General features: G+C 38.3%; 2 protein-coding genes across 3 annotated transcripts in view; one reads left to right on the top strand and one right to left on the bottom strand.

Annotated features, from left to right (window-relative positions):
• The window catches only part of LOC123866422 (synaptotagmin-5-like), a 58361-nt gene that overhangs the window by 2238 nt on the left and 39244 nt on the right, over nt 1-16879 (top strand). The gene's annotated exons all lie outside the window — the stretch shown is intronic.
• Nucleotides 11920-13456, bottom strand: LOC123866437 (stress protein DDR48-like). Of its 2 annotated transcripts, XM_045908010.1 has the most exons (3): nt 13271-13456; nt 12985-13028; nt 11920-12882 (listed from the first exon to the last, which is right to left on the bottom strand). In XM_045908010.1, the coding sequence occupies exons 1-3, from the start codon at nt 13339-13341 to the stop codon at nt 12173-12175; spliced, it is 825 nt and encodes a 274-aa protein (XP_045763966.1). In that variant the 5' UTR covers nt 13342-13456; the 3' UTR covers nt 11920-12172. The 2 variants fall into 2 exon arrangements, with proteins under 2 accessions (XP_045763966.1, XP_045763965.1); XM_045908009.1 differs by having other exon boundaries at nt 11920-13028.

Raw genomic sequence — 16879 nt, 5'->3', positions numbered from 1 at the left:
CGCAGTGAGTTGATTAACTCGGCGATTGCACTTTGCGAAAGTTAATTTGAGTAAATAACTATTTACACTTCTATGCCTTCGGCTCACGTTGGCCCAACGCAGTTTTTGAACTGTGTCAATATTTTTTTCATCACCAAGGGCAAATCGATCTATAGGTCACGCACACTCGTTCATCGAGTGATTTCTGCTCAGTAGAATCTACTTTCCGAATAGGTGGTAGAGTCTTGACATATCATAAGTTGGACATGCCATTCTACATGAATAAATTTCATTTTGTTTCGTTTTCCCTTATAGATAGAGAGCCTTAGCGTGCCAGCCCTCATTTATTTTATAAAAGCCGAAAGTTTCTCTGCGTATTGCCCCCAGCACAGAAAGGAACTATCGATGACTATGAAGTTTGTATCCTAGTGGCTTTGGGAGATAACAGGTAATAAAGGTGTAAGAAATCTTACGTCAAAGTATAAAATCAATTTTTTTTGCGTGACAATAAAGACGCCCTTAAAATTTTAATGTTTAAGAGTGTACAATACACAGAGAAACTTTTAGCTTTTATAAAATAACAAAGGTCTGGCTGGCTCTTGGTCCATTAAGTCTTCGTGAGCGTAAAGCCGTTATTATTCTAAGTTTTACCCAAAAACATGCGTGTAGACTGTAGGCTCTACGAGGCTCTACGACGCTACGAAACTCATAGAAGTCCCAAAGAACCAAAACAATAAAAGAAAATTGCCTTATCTACGTTCTTATTACCCACAAGACGGCATTTGGACACAAAATCTTATTATCAAATAGTTACACGCTACGGCGGAGATCTCTAGGGACGAAAACGTGTACAAACTAGAAACTACACAATCCGGCTAAGTTTTTTTACCTCTCTGGCGCAGTGATGGGCACTGTGCTATTTATTATAGGTAGAGGCGTCAATTTCAAATTGATACGCTCAGTTTGGAAAGTTTTGGTCGTGGCTTGTACTTAATTAGCATACCGACAAAGCTGTCCCGTCCCGACACTTCATACTTGCGCTCTCAGAACTCCTATAGAGTCTTCCTAAATCTGTGCTGGCGCTTTATACCGCGTTGAAAATTGATACTGATTATTTAGGGATATGATAAAACCGATACATCTAGGTATCTTAGGCGAGATTTCAGTCTAGGTCTTAATTGTCGTCAAATTAAAAAAAAATTGGCATCAGATTATAGCAGTGGTATGTTTTTGTATTTAAATTAATTTTAGTTACCAACCAACCTAGGTAAAATCAATAATAGGCAGTCTGATCACTGTTTACATTGGCATGTCGGTGACGCGACTTTAAAGTTTTTACCTGTCGGAAGTGGTCATACATCAGGAAGTGGTTATTACGGGAAATGGTCAAACGGGGATTGCACTTACCGATAATGGTCATAACGAGAAGTGGTCATACATCAGGAAGTGATCATAACGGGATGTGGTCATACGGGGAATGGACATACAGGAAATTGACATATCGGGATTATGTCCACTTTCGGATATGACAATTTCCGGAACGCTAAAATCGCCCAACGCACCTAGAGAAGTTTTCACATCAAAAGTCATGGCATAAAATACTTAAACAACGTGCTAAAAAGGCTTTTTATCTGTAACATCATCTTTTGCGGTGTAAATACGAGTAGATACGGAGTAGATATGTTATTTGCCACGCTCTTATCCGGGGTTAACTGAGTTATATCCCGGTTTATTCAATTTACCTACTAAAAGCCAGTTGTACCTATACCAGATGGTCATTTACGGAACGTCAATGAAAGCAAAATGGGTAGAACAAGTCAGGGTTTGTTACCTAATTTAGACCTAAATTGTGGGGGCGTGAATACAGTCGTGTGCAACCTATAAGGGTTCCATACCTTGAGAGTCCTAACGGAACCCTGATACTAAGCCTCTGCCGTCCGTCCGCCCGTCTGTCTGTCAACGCGCTGTATCTCATGAACCGTTTTAGGTAGAGAGCTGAAATTTTCACAGAGCCTGTATTACTATTGCTACTATAACAACAAATAATAATAGTTTTAAAACGACCGCCATGGAAATTAAGAAAAATTTAAAAGTATTACTTCATGTACGAAGACGTATAAACGATACCTTTCGTACAGTTCTATCGAGTTCCTACATATTACGGTTCATGAGATACAGTTCGCTGAGAAACAGACGGACGGACAGACAGCGGAGGCTTAGGAATAGGGTCCCATTGGCACCCTTCCGGTACTAATAGCTCGTTCGCACAGGCTGCGTAAGCGTTGCGTAAACGTAGACGTAGCGTACCATTGCGTTGTAATGTATGGAACTGTATGAAACATGGCACACCGCTTGCGTGAAGCGTGGACGTATGCGTTACTTGGTGTGTTAGGGGTTTACGCGCATCACTACGCACGTGTCACGTGTACGTGCTTGGTGTGAATCGGCCTTAAATGGGTACGGAACCCTAATTAACCTTTACGAATCTGCTTAAATCAACGAAATATTATAAACTTAAAAGATTATGTTACAAGCTTACATTATTTTAATGAGCGGTTGCCCACAATTTTCTGCGCGTGGAAATTGATATAATCTTTACAGCGAAGTGCCGTCGCAAGCTTTTTGCTTCGCAAGAAGGGTGAGGGCAAAGGTCAGTCATAAGTCAATCCTAATCAAGTCGTATGTATTATCTTACTTCAAAAAGGCGGAGGTTCTATCCATACTAATATTGTAAATACAAAATTGTTTATGTCTATCCATCTTACTTTATTCGCTGCTCAACCTTTCTATAATAATATTAATTTCTAAGGAACAAACGCTCTCTGTAAATAAATAAAACGGAAAATTGGGAGTTGAAATTGCCCACCGAGGGATCCGTAGCTTGGAAAGAAACATGGTTGTTTGGTTAAATTAATTAACCGCCTCATACTCGTAATTGAGATCGCAAAACTAAGTTACATTATTAAAGACACAGACTGAAACCGAAGCTCGTGCGTGCGTAGCGTCGAACGTGACACGGCACGGTCTAATATGAATCCTTATTTACTTCAAAGCTAGTTATAAAACACAAGTTTTGACTGTAGTAGGTAGGTATAGATTTTAAATAGAAACCTCAAAGATCCAAACGCACTTACAACGCGGCGCGCCAAATATAGATTATATGAGTTTGTATGAATCAAAGCGCACTTGAACGATGCGGTGCAGCAAATATTATAGTTTATATGAGTTAGTATGAAGCAAGGCACCATAATATTATGTACCCCACTTTTAGCTCTAAAAAAGATTTATAATGTCTGAAACTTAATATTTTTTCTCTGTGTGTAGGTATGTATGTGTAGGTATATCTGATAGAGGATAGTTTACGCTCTTAAAAAAGTGTAGTATTTGTCGGAGAAAAATAATCCAAAGACAGAAAATAACAAGTGTTTGACACACGATGATACGAGCACAAGAAAAGGAAGCTTTTGATTGCAACGTCAGTATTAAAACAGAAGTTCCATCCATTTTATACCTTAAACCGTGCGCTTTAAGAGTTGTTTTACGTCCTAGCAATAAAAATGCACGAACGGAACGTGTGTTCAAAACAAACATGGAATCAATTTCATTGCGCACTTGTGGGTCTGTATGGATCATCGATTGGATGCATGCTCAGTTTCTATAGTATAGGCTATAGCGTAGGCTTGTAGGTATGCCAATAATAGGCATTAATAGCCTCAATGGCTTTTTTATTCGACGCAAAGTTTGACTGCAATTTCAACTGCATGAGAGCTGATGATGTGTCCGGTCGGATTTGGCCACTTTCGGCTGAAAACTACTTCTGCTTCACAATCACTTTCTTAGGTTGCATCATCATTTAGCAGGTCTGATTGTAGCCAAGCGCCTTTCTATACTTGAATTTTAAAAAACCCCACTTTCGGCCAAGCATGAGCCTTCGGCCAAAATGGACCAAAGTTTTGGCTGAAACCGATAGTTTCTAGCAATTAACGCTGAAAAACGAACTGTTAATTACAAATAATTATTTTAGAAACAACCAACGTTACACACAATAAGAGTTTCTTGTTTTACCAAGGAATCCTACAAAACAGGTAAAGAAAGACAGGTTCGGTACAGAAATAATGAAAATAACCTTCTTGGTCCAAAAATAGATTGGCCCAACCATCCAATTCACGGAATCGGGACCTTGGCCGAGAAAACTGTGTTCAACCCCGTTCAAAACGCGTTTCCCAAGTATTTTTAGAACGGTTCAGGTACCTAGGCAACTTTTATATTGCGAACTATAAGGGTAATAATTCGAATAGTTTTACAACGATATGAGTTCTAGTGAAAAAGACACCAGTTAACTCCTACCGCACAAAATTTTTCCATTGCAAAGTAACTTCCACAACTTGACTTCAGCACTAATAATATGTTTATTGCTAGACACATACTATTTATACACTGAAAATGGCACTGAAATACGCACATTTTTAATGAATTTTTCATGCATGTAAGTATGACAATATATTTTGTTTACCTAACAATCTCTTTCAACTGCTATCTTATTCGCTACTATGAGTAGGTACACTAAGTCTTGTCACTAATGAGGGCTCTGAAAACTTAAAATTTTAGTCCATCATTATAAATAACTAGCTGCTTTCTAGTGGCTTCGTAGAGTTACATAATTTTCTATTGTTATAGTTTTTTCGTGACATTAAAATATTTCCTTAAGTGGTCTATATTTTTTGTCAGCTATTTACGAGTATGTACAAAATTTTGTAGAATTAGTTCAATATTTTAGGTGTAAAAGATAACAATATAATAAACTGACTGACAAACTTCCGCCATGTGTTGCCTAGTAGGTACTATAAAGTTATGACCGTTTAGGGATATACTCAAGTACTGTCACTGCGTGGATTGGAGGCGAAACTTTCAATGGAAATTATCACAATATAAATGTTTTTCTATTGCTTAATACTCGTAGCTCCATCTTCAGTAAGTTTCGTGAACCAAATAAGTAAAATGAAAACGCGGAAAACCTAACCGAAGTCTAGCGGTGAAAGACAAAACTGAGATCCTTTTAGTGGCCACTAGATGGCGCTTGATGTTTTCAATCTACGAGATATTCTACGCTCAGTGCTCCTACGAAAAACGTAGCATGCTACGGCGTTGGCCACAGCCTACGAGGAACGCCATGTATAAAAACCGTAGATCGTCATAAATACGCCGAAGTGATTCCTGTTATTTCCTAAAAGGCGAACCTTGAAGTACCATCCAATCAAACACAACCTGATTTGTCTAAACAAATCCTACAAATATAATACGGTAACCTGGTAACAAGGGCTACTTTTTTATCCCGAGAAATAAAGAGTTCGCTCGGATTTTTTAAAACCTACGTGGACGAAAATGCGCATTAAGTGCATCTAGTGCAATAACAATTATACTTATCTTCATAAATACACAATTATATTCATAAGTTCTCTGTAATAGAGTAAAAATGCAAAGAAGCCTGTTGAAAACATAAAACACTTTGGTACTCAACGGCACTCAGAGTCTCCAAAGGGTTGTTGACTTTAGCCTTTGATTACGGCCGCCGGAGCGTTCTCCATTATTTTGTTTCAGAGCTTCATGCACAAAATCCACCGCCAGCTAAGCTAAACTTGTATATTATTAAGGAGCTAGTTTTTGCACACAACTTTTCTCATGTGTATTTGCTTATATGCGAAAGGATCTGGGAACCCAACTTAACCCAATCCAAATTAATATTCTGAGAAAACCCCTGCAATTAAAATGTGAATAGTGGAAATGGGTCACGACCCGCATCAATGAGGAACCACCCCCGACAAGTGAAGGTTACAGTAACTAGAAAAGAGCTGATAACTGTCGAACGGCTGAACTGATTTTCTTGGATTATAGCTAAGAACACCTTTCAAACAAAAAAATTAAATTAAAATTGGTTCATTAGTTTAGGAGCTACGATGCCACAGACAGGTACACAGATACACACGTCAAGCTTATAACACATCTCTTTTTGGGTCGGGGGTTAATTAAAAGAGTCAATGGTTTCAAAATCACAGACAAAACACTATTGGTGTCCTCGACTTGGTCTGCAAGTGCTAGGTCAAGGTTAATTTTTAAGCAGACTAGGAAAGGGGCTCTCAGTCATTTACTTTGCGTAAAATGTATTATTATCGGTTGACATTATTTTATCATTGCGTAGATGGGACTTTTATGTGAACAACTTACTTTAAAGTTAATCCTACTAATAGCGTACAGTGGAAATTGCCCTTTCGCATTGTACCCCAAGATTTATTTTTTATGCTGTTTGTATTTCATTTGGAGGTACCACGCTTTTGTTTTATATGTGATTTAGTAGCAAATTGACTGTGACTCGCTTACATAAGATTTATTTGTACACTCGTATTAGGCTGTTACCTATTTAATAATTCGTTTGTTATTTTCAGCAAGTTTTCAAAATTTTCTTGACTGATTATTATTAAAGCCTAGTAAATACAAAAATTCTTCATGGTAGCTGTTATCAATACCGAAGACAGTGGGTTGCTGATTTTTCCTTTTCTCATACAACGAAGGAACATAATATTAATATTTCTGGCATCCAATAGTAAAACATCTGCTTTTACGATAACCCACACTGTTGTTTGACTAGACATCTATCTACAAAACGACAAGTTTTTTGCCAATTCTGTGACTATTCTGAATTCTATGCATATAATGTATATCAATCTGTAAAACATAATAAAAATAAGGTTGTAAATATAATGTTGATTTATTGACGGCGTAAGCAATGGCTATGAATAACCTTGATATCATAAATAAGTTACAGGCAAGAATGCTAGGTACTTAGCGTGCAAAGGAATATGGTTCAAACTCCACTCCTGGGCTGTGGCACAAACCAACTTCACGTTAGATTCCACAGAACTCTGAAGAGCCGTCAGTCCTTTTTGTATGTCCTATCGACTCTACAATGGTAGAGTATAAACTATGACAGTGTGACAGTGGGAAATGTCCTTTCCTATTTTCTGTTCATATCGTTCATATTACCTTACGTCGTAAAAAAAATTCAACCCCACTACCTGGATGCCCGGTTGTCTTCCCTCTTTCGTTATTTGACATCTTTTTTGTCAACCACCTGCTAATTATCCTGCTTCAACGCAAAGGCGGTTCCTCTAATGAGGTAAATGTTCATTGGTCAATCACTTCAGTGAATATAAGGTAACCCGAGTGCTTGTTTCATCGCTATGACTTTAAAAAAAGGGACAAAAGGAGCATCCATACTAAATAATATCAATATAAATGCGAAAGTTTGTCTATATATCTGTCTGCTAATTATTCATGACCCATCCTCTCACGGCGAGCTTGCCTCCCAGAGCAGGCGTAGAATATTTTTATCCTGGAAAACCAGAGTTCCCATGGGATTTTGAAAAACCTAAATCCACGCGGGCATCATCTAGTAAGTCATATCTCACATGTTTAAATTAAAAAAAAATTGCTCAATAAGTACATTGCTCATAAATCTTACAAATATACGATACGGTAATCAAATTAAAAAAAGCAGAATAGATTGAATCACTTCTGTTATTCCCGCAAAACCATCTCGTTTCCCGTTTTACTCCGATATCGTAAAAACTGCGGCTATAAAACTTCAGTCATTTTAAGAAAGGCACTGAATTTTAAAAGTTTCTTGATGCTGGGAACTTATCGTAATAAGCCACTTGCGCGTCTGGCGCCCGGCACAAACTTGGCTCAACGACGTAAAAGCATAAAACGTGTTGATAAGCTTCGATATACTCTCTCTTTAAGAGTAGGTACATATACACCTACCACTTACTAGAAGTACCTGAGATATGAAGAGTGAAGACAGAAATCTGTTTACAAAGTAATTAAATTTCTCGTTGCAAAAACTAAAGGAAATTAAAATTAGGCTCACTTGTTCGAGGAGCGCTAGCCGCTTGCCTCGCCATAGTGCCCATCCGGAGATTCCTTGCCACCGCTCGTATGCAAGCTGTACTGGAACCTATTGGCTTGGCGCGTAGTGATGGCAAGAGCCCTGATGGTATGACGCTTGTTCCTTGGAAGATGGGCAGATCGCTTCTTTGGTACGCAACTGTGCAATGTGCAGGCACTTTAGTCACCTCTGTGGCGGTTGCAGCGGCCACCGGGCTGGCGCCCCAATAGAGCAGCAAACATGTTACATGAAATTAGACCAGATCTGAGGGGATTTGCGTCAATGATCATAAAAATCCATACTAATATTAATGCGAATCTTGCTTCTCGGGGACGGACATAGGCTGCTTTTTGTCCCGAAAAATCAAAGAGCTCCCGCGGGATTCTTACACAGGTTACTTTTTTATTCCGAAATATTTTAGAGTTTTAAAAGGCCTAGATCCATGTGGACAAAGTTGCGTGTATTATCTAGTCCAGTCTAGTAATAAGTAATTTAAAAAAATATACAAAAAGAAATTGTAATAAATCTTGTAGGTATTCATATTTCAAGGAGATAATACTTCAACCTCCGACATTTAGCGAGAGGTTTTATCAAAGTTAGATTATTGTCGCGAACGTAATATTACATGTCACACGTAACTTTTATTACATTTCCCCCGAGGGAATGTGTTTAGGAAGCCATTTTTGTGGGTAAAAAATAAATTACTTCGTCTGACGTTACGAGATTGTCCAGAGAATAAGCTGCGATGCCGCCATGATTTTATTAGTGACATGTTAGTTGAGAGGTAGTTTGACCTAGTTTCGACAACTCATATCATTTGATTTTGCTGGTTAAGCTACGCTGACCCAATACGGCAACTGGATGGGTGATACAAATACTTGGAGGTTCGAATTTAGCCTTTATCGTGTTTTCATTTTTTGTCGAGCATAATAAGCCGCTGCTTCTGATTTTTTTATAACTAAGGGTATGCCCGCACTGCGCGCATTTTTTTCCGCAGATTTCTGTGCGCGAGTATTTTTTTTCCTAGTGCGTGCGGTTTCATAAACGGCGCATACGAAATATAAATTAAATTAATAAATATGGGTACTTAGGTACGAATGAGTAAATAATGATCCATCCAGGAGGCTAAATAAGCCCCAATATATAAAATAGTTCTACCTAGCCTTGACTGAATACCTAATATTGTTAAATAAGTACCTTTTTCTTTCCCACGCGACACTGAAACAATTCTTTACCAGTAACGTAGGTACTCACTTTCTTAATGAAAACACTTATGCCTTTTCTCTTTTCCAAATAGGCACTTGTTTGTTCTAAAACTATTGATTGGGCAGTAAAGGCCGTGTGAGGCCTGCTGTGTACGCTGCTCCTTAATGGAAGTTCCACATCGGCACCCTTTAATTACACAACTTGTATGAACTTATTCAATTACTTTATCCTTCGAGATACAGGGTGTTACCAGAATAGTAGCAAAAACTTAGCGTAATTATTGTACTACCTTAACTCAATCCAATGTATGGCCAGTATCCATTTATCTTATCTTGTAGTTTTTCTTAAAATCCGCAATGTAGAACGTGTTAACCTTGGGTCAATGCTCCACCTACGACGCGGCATTGACTTCGAGTGAAAGAAAAGAACTTGTAAAAGTCTAATTGAATAAAAATATTTTGAATTTTGAATTTTGAGTGACCTATTTACGGAACGTTCCTTGACGTCTTGTGTCAGTCAAATGTTTTTTTTTTGCAATATATTGTGCACTTTTGAAAAATACAGGTTTTTTAAAAATTCTTAGTTTTTTAATGATAGGTATCTAATCACTAATCATCAGTAATATCATCTGTCTTTGTTTTTGCTAGCGTTCTGGTTACACCCTGTATAGCTACACTTATATTGAGTGTACGGTGTGAAGGGGACCATTCTCCTACTGTACTACCACTATTATAAGTCGCATCGGTAAAGTTCGTTTGCGCTACCTAACGCCGACTAAAACAAAATGTACACCAATAGAATACAGACCTTATTGCTTGACGTTAAGATTTTAAATACAAGAACAACGAATCGTGCTATCTCGCTCATAATTCGCGCGTACATGGCGCGTAGGCAACAGCCAATAGCGGACGGCCGCGCGCTATGATTGGTTGAGATAATTATTTTTGCGCCATTCAAAAATAAGATTTCTGCGCAGGTACATCGGTGTAACTTATAAAAGTAGTAGTACTGTACACTCCGATGAAAGAAACATATTACATAGACAGGTAGCTACAACACCATGCAGTGTTTCATTCTGTTCAATATCATTAAAACCTTCTCTCTACTACTGTGAAGTGTTGTCGGATCTCATTATATTATATAACTTTTCTTAGTAGTCATAATATCAGCATAAAATCAGAACCGGCATAATTAATTGGGGCTGCTCCCAAATCTAATAAAAAGCAGTTTCATATCGGCTCTGACAAGCTAAATATGTATAATTTAAAATTGATTTGATAGTTCGCATAGATTTTGGTTGTAGAGATCTAATTATCAATAAGAATCAAGCGGCTGCAGCGCTACGGCTTTCTTCTGAGAGAGACAGAAATTGGACAAAAAGAGGCGTTTTATTAATTTTAGGCCGTAGCGTTGTGCGAGCTGAACTGCACTTTATAACATCCTAACAATAAGAGTTGCTACTTATTTGTGGCGTGATCCTCCTACACCAGGAAGGAACTATTAAAAATACTGTGCCGCACAACACCTAAAGGTGTAAATTGATCACTCTATTGTCTTGTGGATCTGGTGTGTTGTACTTGTAAGGTATCAGCTGGTGATGATGGGAGTCATACATATTACATAGGTAATATTATGAAAACGCGTGCCACTCTAGTCTGCTATGGTGCATGCTGGTATGTTTCGCTTGAGACGCGCTCCGATGGTCAATTTTCGTACCAGCGGCTGATTCGCTAACTTAATGTATAACACTGATTGATAGCCACCAAGCTCATTTGACATTTATTTTTAACTAGCTGACGCCAGCGTCTTCGTCCGCGTGGATTTGGGTTTTTCGAAATCCCGTGGGAACTCTTTGGTTGATATTATCTATCTCCATTCCGAATTTCAGCCAAATCCGTCCAGTAGTGTTTGCGTGAAGGAGTAACAAACATACAAACATACACACACACACACACACACACACACACACACACACACACACACACACACACACACACACACACACACACATACAAACTTTCGCCTTTATAATATTAAGTGTGATGTGATGCATTGAAGGTTTTTTACAAAAGCATAATTTAATATCACTCAGTGAAGCAGCAATGTAGAACCTATAAACACATGAGCTTGGTGGCTATCATTCATAGACACTGAGTTCACCTTTCAAGTAACTTAGACACTGTATCACCTAGCAGACTACAACACATTTCAACACAATAGTAGGTATGGTCGTACCTACTGCTAAGGTATTCCTGAAGTCGAAAAATTCGTGCACATTTTATTTCAAAAAAAAATTATTTATTTTTTATTCATTGAACTTATACATACATACATACATATTTTGGAAACAGCGGAAAATATTGAAACGGCATTTCAGCATTTCATTTGCAGCCTTACGTTTTTCATCGTCGTTTGGTGTAACCATAAACAGTTTTATATACTCGTACCTACGCTTTCAATTTTTATGGATTTGTTATGGATCGTAAAGATAAAACGCCCCGCATAATCTCTTTTGCTTATTATGTACGAGTACGAGTAGGTACCTAAGCTATAAATTACCTTGATGCTGATATAACATTTGTAAGTATAATACTGTTTTTGATTTGCAACTATCAGAAGTCCGTAAATCGGGCTTGACACAGATACGTGCACAGTCAGGATGTTTGCTACTACGCTAAAAAAATAATGTGCCTAATGCATTGTTTTAGTGGTTTTAGACCATTTTCGCATTATTGCCTTTCTAATGGAACCGGTTTGGGGCCCATCGGTTGGATGGTATCAAAGTCTACAGGTATAAACAGTTTTTGTATTTTATATATTAAGATAAAAACATTACAAGAGAAAAATGGCGGCGTTCAAAAATATCGAGCAATGTTTTATATATTATTTAAAAAATAATTTGAGCATCTCCAACAATACTTAATATTTGTCGTTATGTAAATAACGATGTAAAACATTAGTTAAAAATATAAAAAATACAATTATATTCCCAATTTCGTAGTTACTACATCCTCCACGGCGAAAATGCACTATGTTACGGTTTTTTCACGTCCGCCCCCACCACATTTGCGGTAAGTCAATGGTGATTTGCGATCCATCAATCATGATTGAACCACCTGGTGGTTGCCGCCGCGGGCCGCTGTACGGTGGTTGCCGCGGCGGACCTCCCATCGGTAGCCGCGGCGGCCGGCCATTGAACTGTGGCGGCCGTGGCGGAATGCCCAACGGTGGGTGACGACCGCCGCCGCCGCGTGAGTAACTACTTCTGTAACCGCCGTCATCTTGTCTAAAAGTACCTCCGTAACTGTCGTCGTTATGGCTTTCTAAATCACCCCCGTTACCGTAGCCGTCATCGCGTCTGTTATCATCTCCGTAACTGCCGGTGTTATAGCTTTCTGAACCACCCCCGTTACCGTAGCCGTCATCGCGTCTGTTATCATCTCCGTAACTGCCGGTGTTATAGCTTTCTGAACCACCCCCGTTACCGTAGCCGTCATCGCGTCTGTCATCATCTCCGTACCTGCCGGTGTTATAGCTTTCTGAACCACCCCCGTTACCGTAGCCGTCATCGCGTCTGTTATCATCTCCGTAACTGCCAGTGTTATAGCTTTCTGAACCACCCCCGTTACCGTAGCCGTCATCGCGTCTGTTATCATCTCCGTATCTGCCGGTGTTATAGCTTTCTGAACCACCCCCGTTACCGTAGCCGTCATCGCGTCTGTTATCATCTCCGTATCTGCCGGTGTTATAGCTTTCTGAACCACCCCCGTAACCGTTGCCGTCATCGAGTCTGTTATCATCTCCGTAACTGCCGGTGTTATAGTTTTCTGAACCACCCCCGTAACCGTTGCCGTCATCGTAACCACGTTCACCTTCGTTATCACCGCAATCGCCAAAATAACTGTAACAAAATAAAAGTTGTGATAATGCTAATGTTAAAATCTGAAAATATATTATTGGCGTCGAATCTGACGAGCTATCTGCATGTTTTTCTTTTATCCGCTACAAAAGATTTTCGAAAGATCAACCCCTAAATGTGTAAAATAGGGGTTTGAAATTCGTGTAGTCCACGCGGGTTGCGGACAAAGTTGTGAGAATAAGCTAGTCACCCAATAAATACAAAAATAATAAATTATTACTTACCAAGGTTTCGCTTGAGTTGTCACCAACATAGCGACTACACAAAGAAGGAGCATGGTAAACTTAATATGCATGTTGATTTTATTTAAATACTTTTATATATTAGATATTTTTATATAAAAAATTATAAAGTTTATAGCCAAATAATTTGTAACCATTTGCGAGTGTGAGTTTGGGAATACTAAAGTGCATGTCTCTTGAACGTCTTCTTATATTACAATTTTTTATACAATGAGAAAGTGCAATAAGGTCAAACATAAGATAACAATGAAGATAATATCAATTAATTAATCTTGGGTTCTTCCATATCCATCGTATTGGGTATTCCTTCAAAAGATATAAAATCACTAAAACAATAATATTATGAATGTCTACTTTGTTTATATTTTTACTACGTGGACAACTTTCAAAAATCCTTTCTTAGCAGATGTCTTCGTCATAATAGCTACCTGAATGCCAAATTGCAGCCTGATCAGTCAATCAGTCAGTCGATCACCTTTTCCTTATATAATTACTAGCTGATGCCCGCGACTTCGTCCGCTTGGATGTAGGTTTTTCAAAATCCCGTGGGAACTCTTTGATTTTCCGGGATAAAAAGTAGCCTATGTGCTAATCCAGGATATTATCTATCTCCATTCTAACACACACACACACACACACACGCATACACACACACTCACACACATACACACACATACACACAACCTTTCGCCTTTATAATATTAGTGTGATTTAGATTCAAAATAATTTAATTAAATTTCTTATTCAATATTCGTATTTGGTTCACCGTTCTACGCCAAATAACCAAAATTTCAGGTTTGTGACTCATTTCGTCTACAAGCTGGAGACTCTTGACACGCGGATAGACAGACAGAAAGCAAATTGGGCTCCGTTTCACTCTTAGTTACGGAACCCTAAAAATGAACTCATACGCATGGCTTGGTGTCAGTCAGTCATGATTCAGTCCATTTGAATTTTTAATTTATCCTATCCTATATTATAATCTAATAAATTCTTATCGTACTGAGTCAGAGAGTCTCTTTTTGTCCCAACCCTATATTTTATTTTTCGCTAAAAACTGGATGGCTCGCACTAAATGTCAAATTGTTATGTTTCTATGTCTCTCAAAGCTCAAAGTGCAACAAGTGTAAATTAAAAATTTATAACACCCCCGACAAGTGAAGGTTACAGTAACTAGAAAAGACCGAAAAGACCAAACGGCTGAACCGATTTTCTTGGACTATTCCGCGCCTACGATCCAAAGTATCCGATTTTTCCAAAACATCATTTTCAAATCCAAATAAATAATTATGTATTTAGGCAACGTCCATCTTGACAGCTTGACATTTGTCTATTGACATAATATTATGAACCTAACGGTTATGTAACCTTCTTTTATACAAGAAAACTAGAAAAGAGCTGATAACTCTTAAACGGCTGCACCAATTTTTTTGGATTATAGCTAAGAACACTCTCGATCAAGCCACCTTTCAAACAAAAAAAAGTAAATTAAAATCGGTTCATTCGTTTAGGCGCTACGATGCCACAGACAGATACACAGATACACAGATACACAGATACACAGACACACAGATACACAGATACACACGTCAAACTTATAACACCCCTCTTTTTGGGTCGGGGGTTAAAAAGATCAATTAGGTAGGTACCTACGATAACATTAATGAACATTTAACCATAATAATTATTTCTGGGTTCTTCCAATATCAATTAAGTATCTTCTTAAATAAGATAAAAATAGTTTATGTTAGTAACCTACTCGTTTATCAGCTACAATGTTATGAATAGCCATGTGTATAGGTTTGTTTTGTTTGAATGCATGCTTTACAATGTCGCTTTGTTTGAGTTACTGTACATTAATGGAAGGTACTATGTTAGCAACCTTCCCGGTAGCTTCAGTAACACTAAGTACTTGTTTATATTAAAGTTACATGTTAATGATAGCGAACATGAGGCATGCGTACAGGCATACGTCTCGGTAGATTGCCGTTTGCGCATGCGTCTAACGCATGTTGAAAGGGCACCAGTGTAGTTAGGTTAGATATGTTATTAAAAGTTGTTTCATCTCTATTAAAAAATGATTAGGCGCTGCCTCGCTGTTTTTTTAAACGCTGTATAAGAAAAAAAAATAAGAATAGATTTCAATAGGTAAATCTTGAATATCTTCCAGCTCTATCTGCAGCAGTCTCTAAAATATAAATAGATAAATATTTAAACAAACTTTTCGTTGAAGTGCCTTTATGATAAATACTCGTACCATATCGTGACGCAAACATGTCCTCCATTGAAATTCGAAGAGTGACCTAATTCGGTCACACGTCGACTGACCGGGCTATCAATATTTGAGCAGTACACCTACAGTTCGTCATACCTACAAAGCGAATACACAAAAGGACCCCCAAGAATAAACAGACTCCTTGTTTTTGGATTACCTCTCTGGTCATCATTTATGTGGGAAGAGCCAACGTCATTCGTCGCTCACGCGTTAATTAATGAAGCTTTCAAAAAGTCTATCGACTATTTGTGAGAGGAACTATTAACTCGTAACGTTAGATGTGAACGCAAACTGGTATTGATTAAAAAATAATAACCAAAATATGGTTCTTAACCAAATAACTTCTTCAGACTTGGGCAGAAACTTGTAATTACTACTTACTAGTTAATTACTCTGGTATCGGCTATGGCAAAACGATTCATAATTAATCATCACTAGTGTTTGACGTAGGTCACGTAGGCCTCTTCAAGAGCAGGCCACCACACAAGCTCCTCCGCCCTCTTCATCCACCCTCCAGCGGCTATCATAAGGTCGTTGGTCCAGACTCCAGATCCCACACTGCGCTTGCCGATACGCGGTCTCGCATAACATTCGGATATGATTATACTCAAATACGTTCTTGTAGGTACTTATTTTTGCTCAATTTATGCCTAATCTGAATAGAAACCGTGTTATTTAAGAAAATAGTACGTCGGCTTGTTTGATTGATTTCGTCAATATTTGAGAAGCGCACACGGATCGAAATGCGCCCTAACACCCTAGAAGCTTCGATAAACAAAGGCACGTTACAAATACATTTCCTTGTATTTAACGCACGTAAGGAGTTCAAGTCTACAAGTCGAATGTTTACAAACACATGTATTTTTAATGGAAACCATTGTATTTGAGGTTTCTACGCGGCTTTGAATCGTTTGGCCGTAGCTATGTAGCTAGTAGAGTGGTAATCATGCAGACGCTACGGAAACACCCACCTGGTAGATATACCAGACCTTAACCAGTTTACAAGTTTTGAATTCCTAGGCGGAAATCCAATCTTGGTTTAACCCCCGATAAAAAATATATTTGACGGTGATCTCCCCTGGTGGTAAATGACCATATTGTAGGTAAGCGATGACATAAGTCGGTATCGTCGTTTTATAAAAGCCACAATACCCCAATTTAACTTCAATTCTTTCAAATTCAATTCTAGCTTCTAGTAAAAGCTTTCTTGGCCCTTGTACGAACACAGAATACAACACTGCTATAACATTGCATAAGTTTTGCTGAACATTACGACCCTCACATTGATAGGTTGGTGAGCTACGCGTTAATTAATA

The sequence above is a fragment of the Maniola jurtina genome, chromosome 6 (assembly GCF_905333055.1).
Source record: "Maniola jurtina chromosome 6, ilManJurt1.1, whole genome shotgun sequence".
NCBI classification, from domain to species: domain Eukaryota; kingdom Metazoa; phylum Arthropoda; class Insecta; order Lepidoptera; family Nymphalidae; genus Maniola; species Maniola jurtina.
This window is presented reverse-complemented; position numbering and strand designations above follow the sequence as displayed.

Coding starts and splice junctions, on each gene's coding strand:
- LOC123866437 (XM_045908009.1), bottom strand. CDS start 13,341: ATGCATATTAAGTTTACCATGCTCCTTCTTTGTGTAGTCGCTATGTTG. Junction 13,029..13,270: donor ACAACTCAAGCGAAACCTTG/GTAAGTAATAAT, acceptor ATTTTGTTACAG/TTATTTTGGCGATTGCGGTG.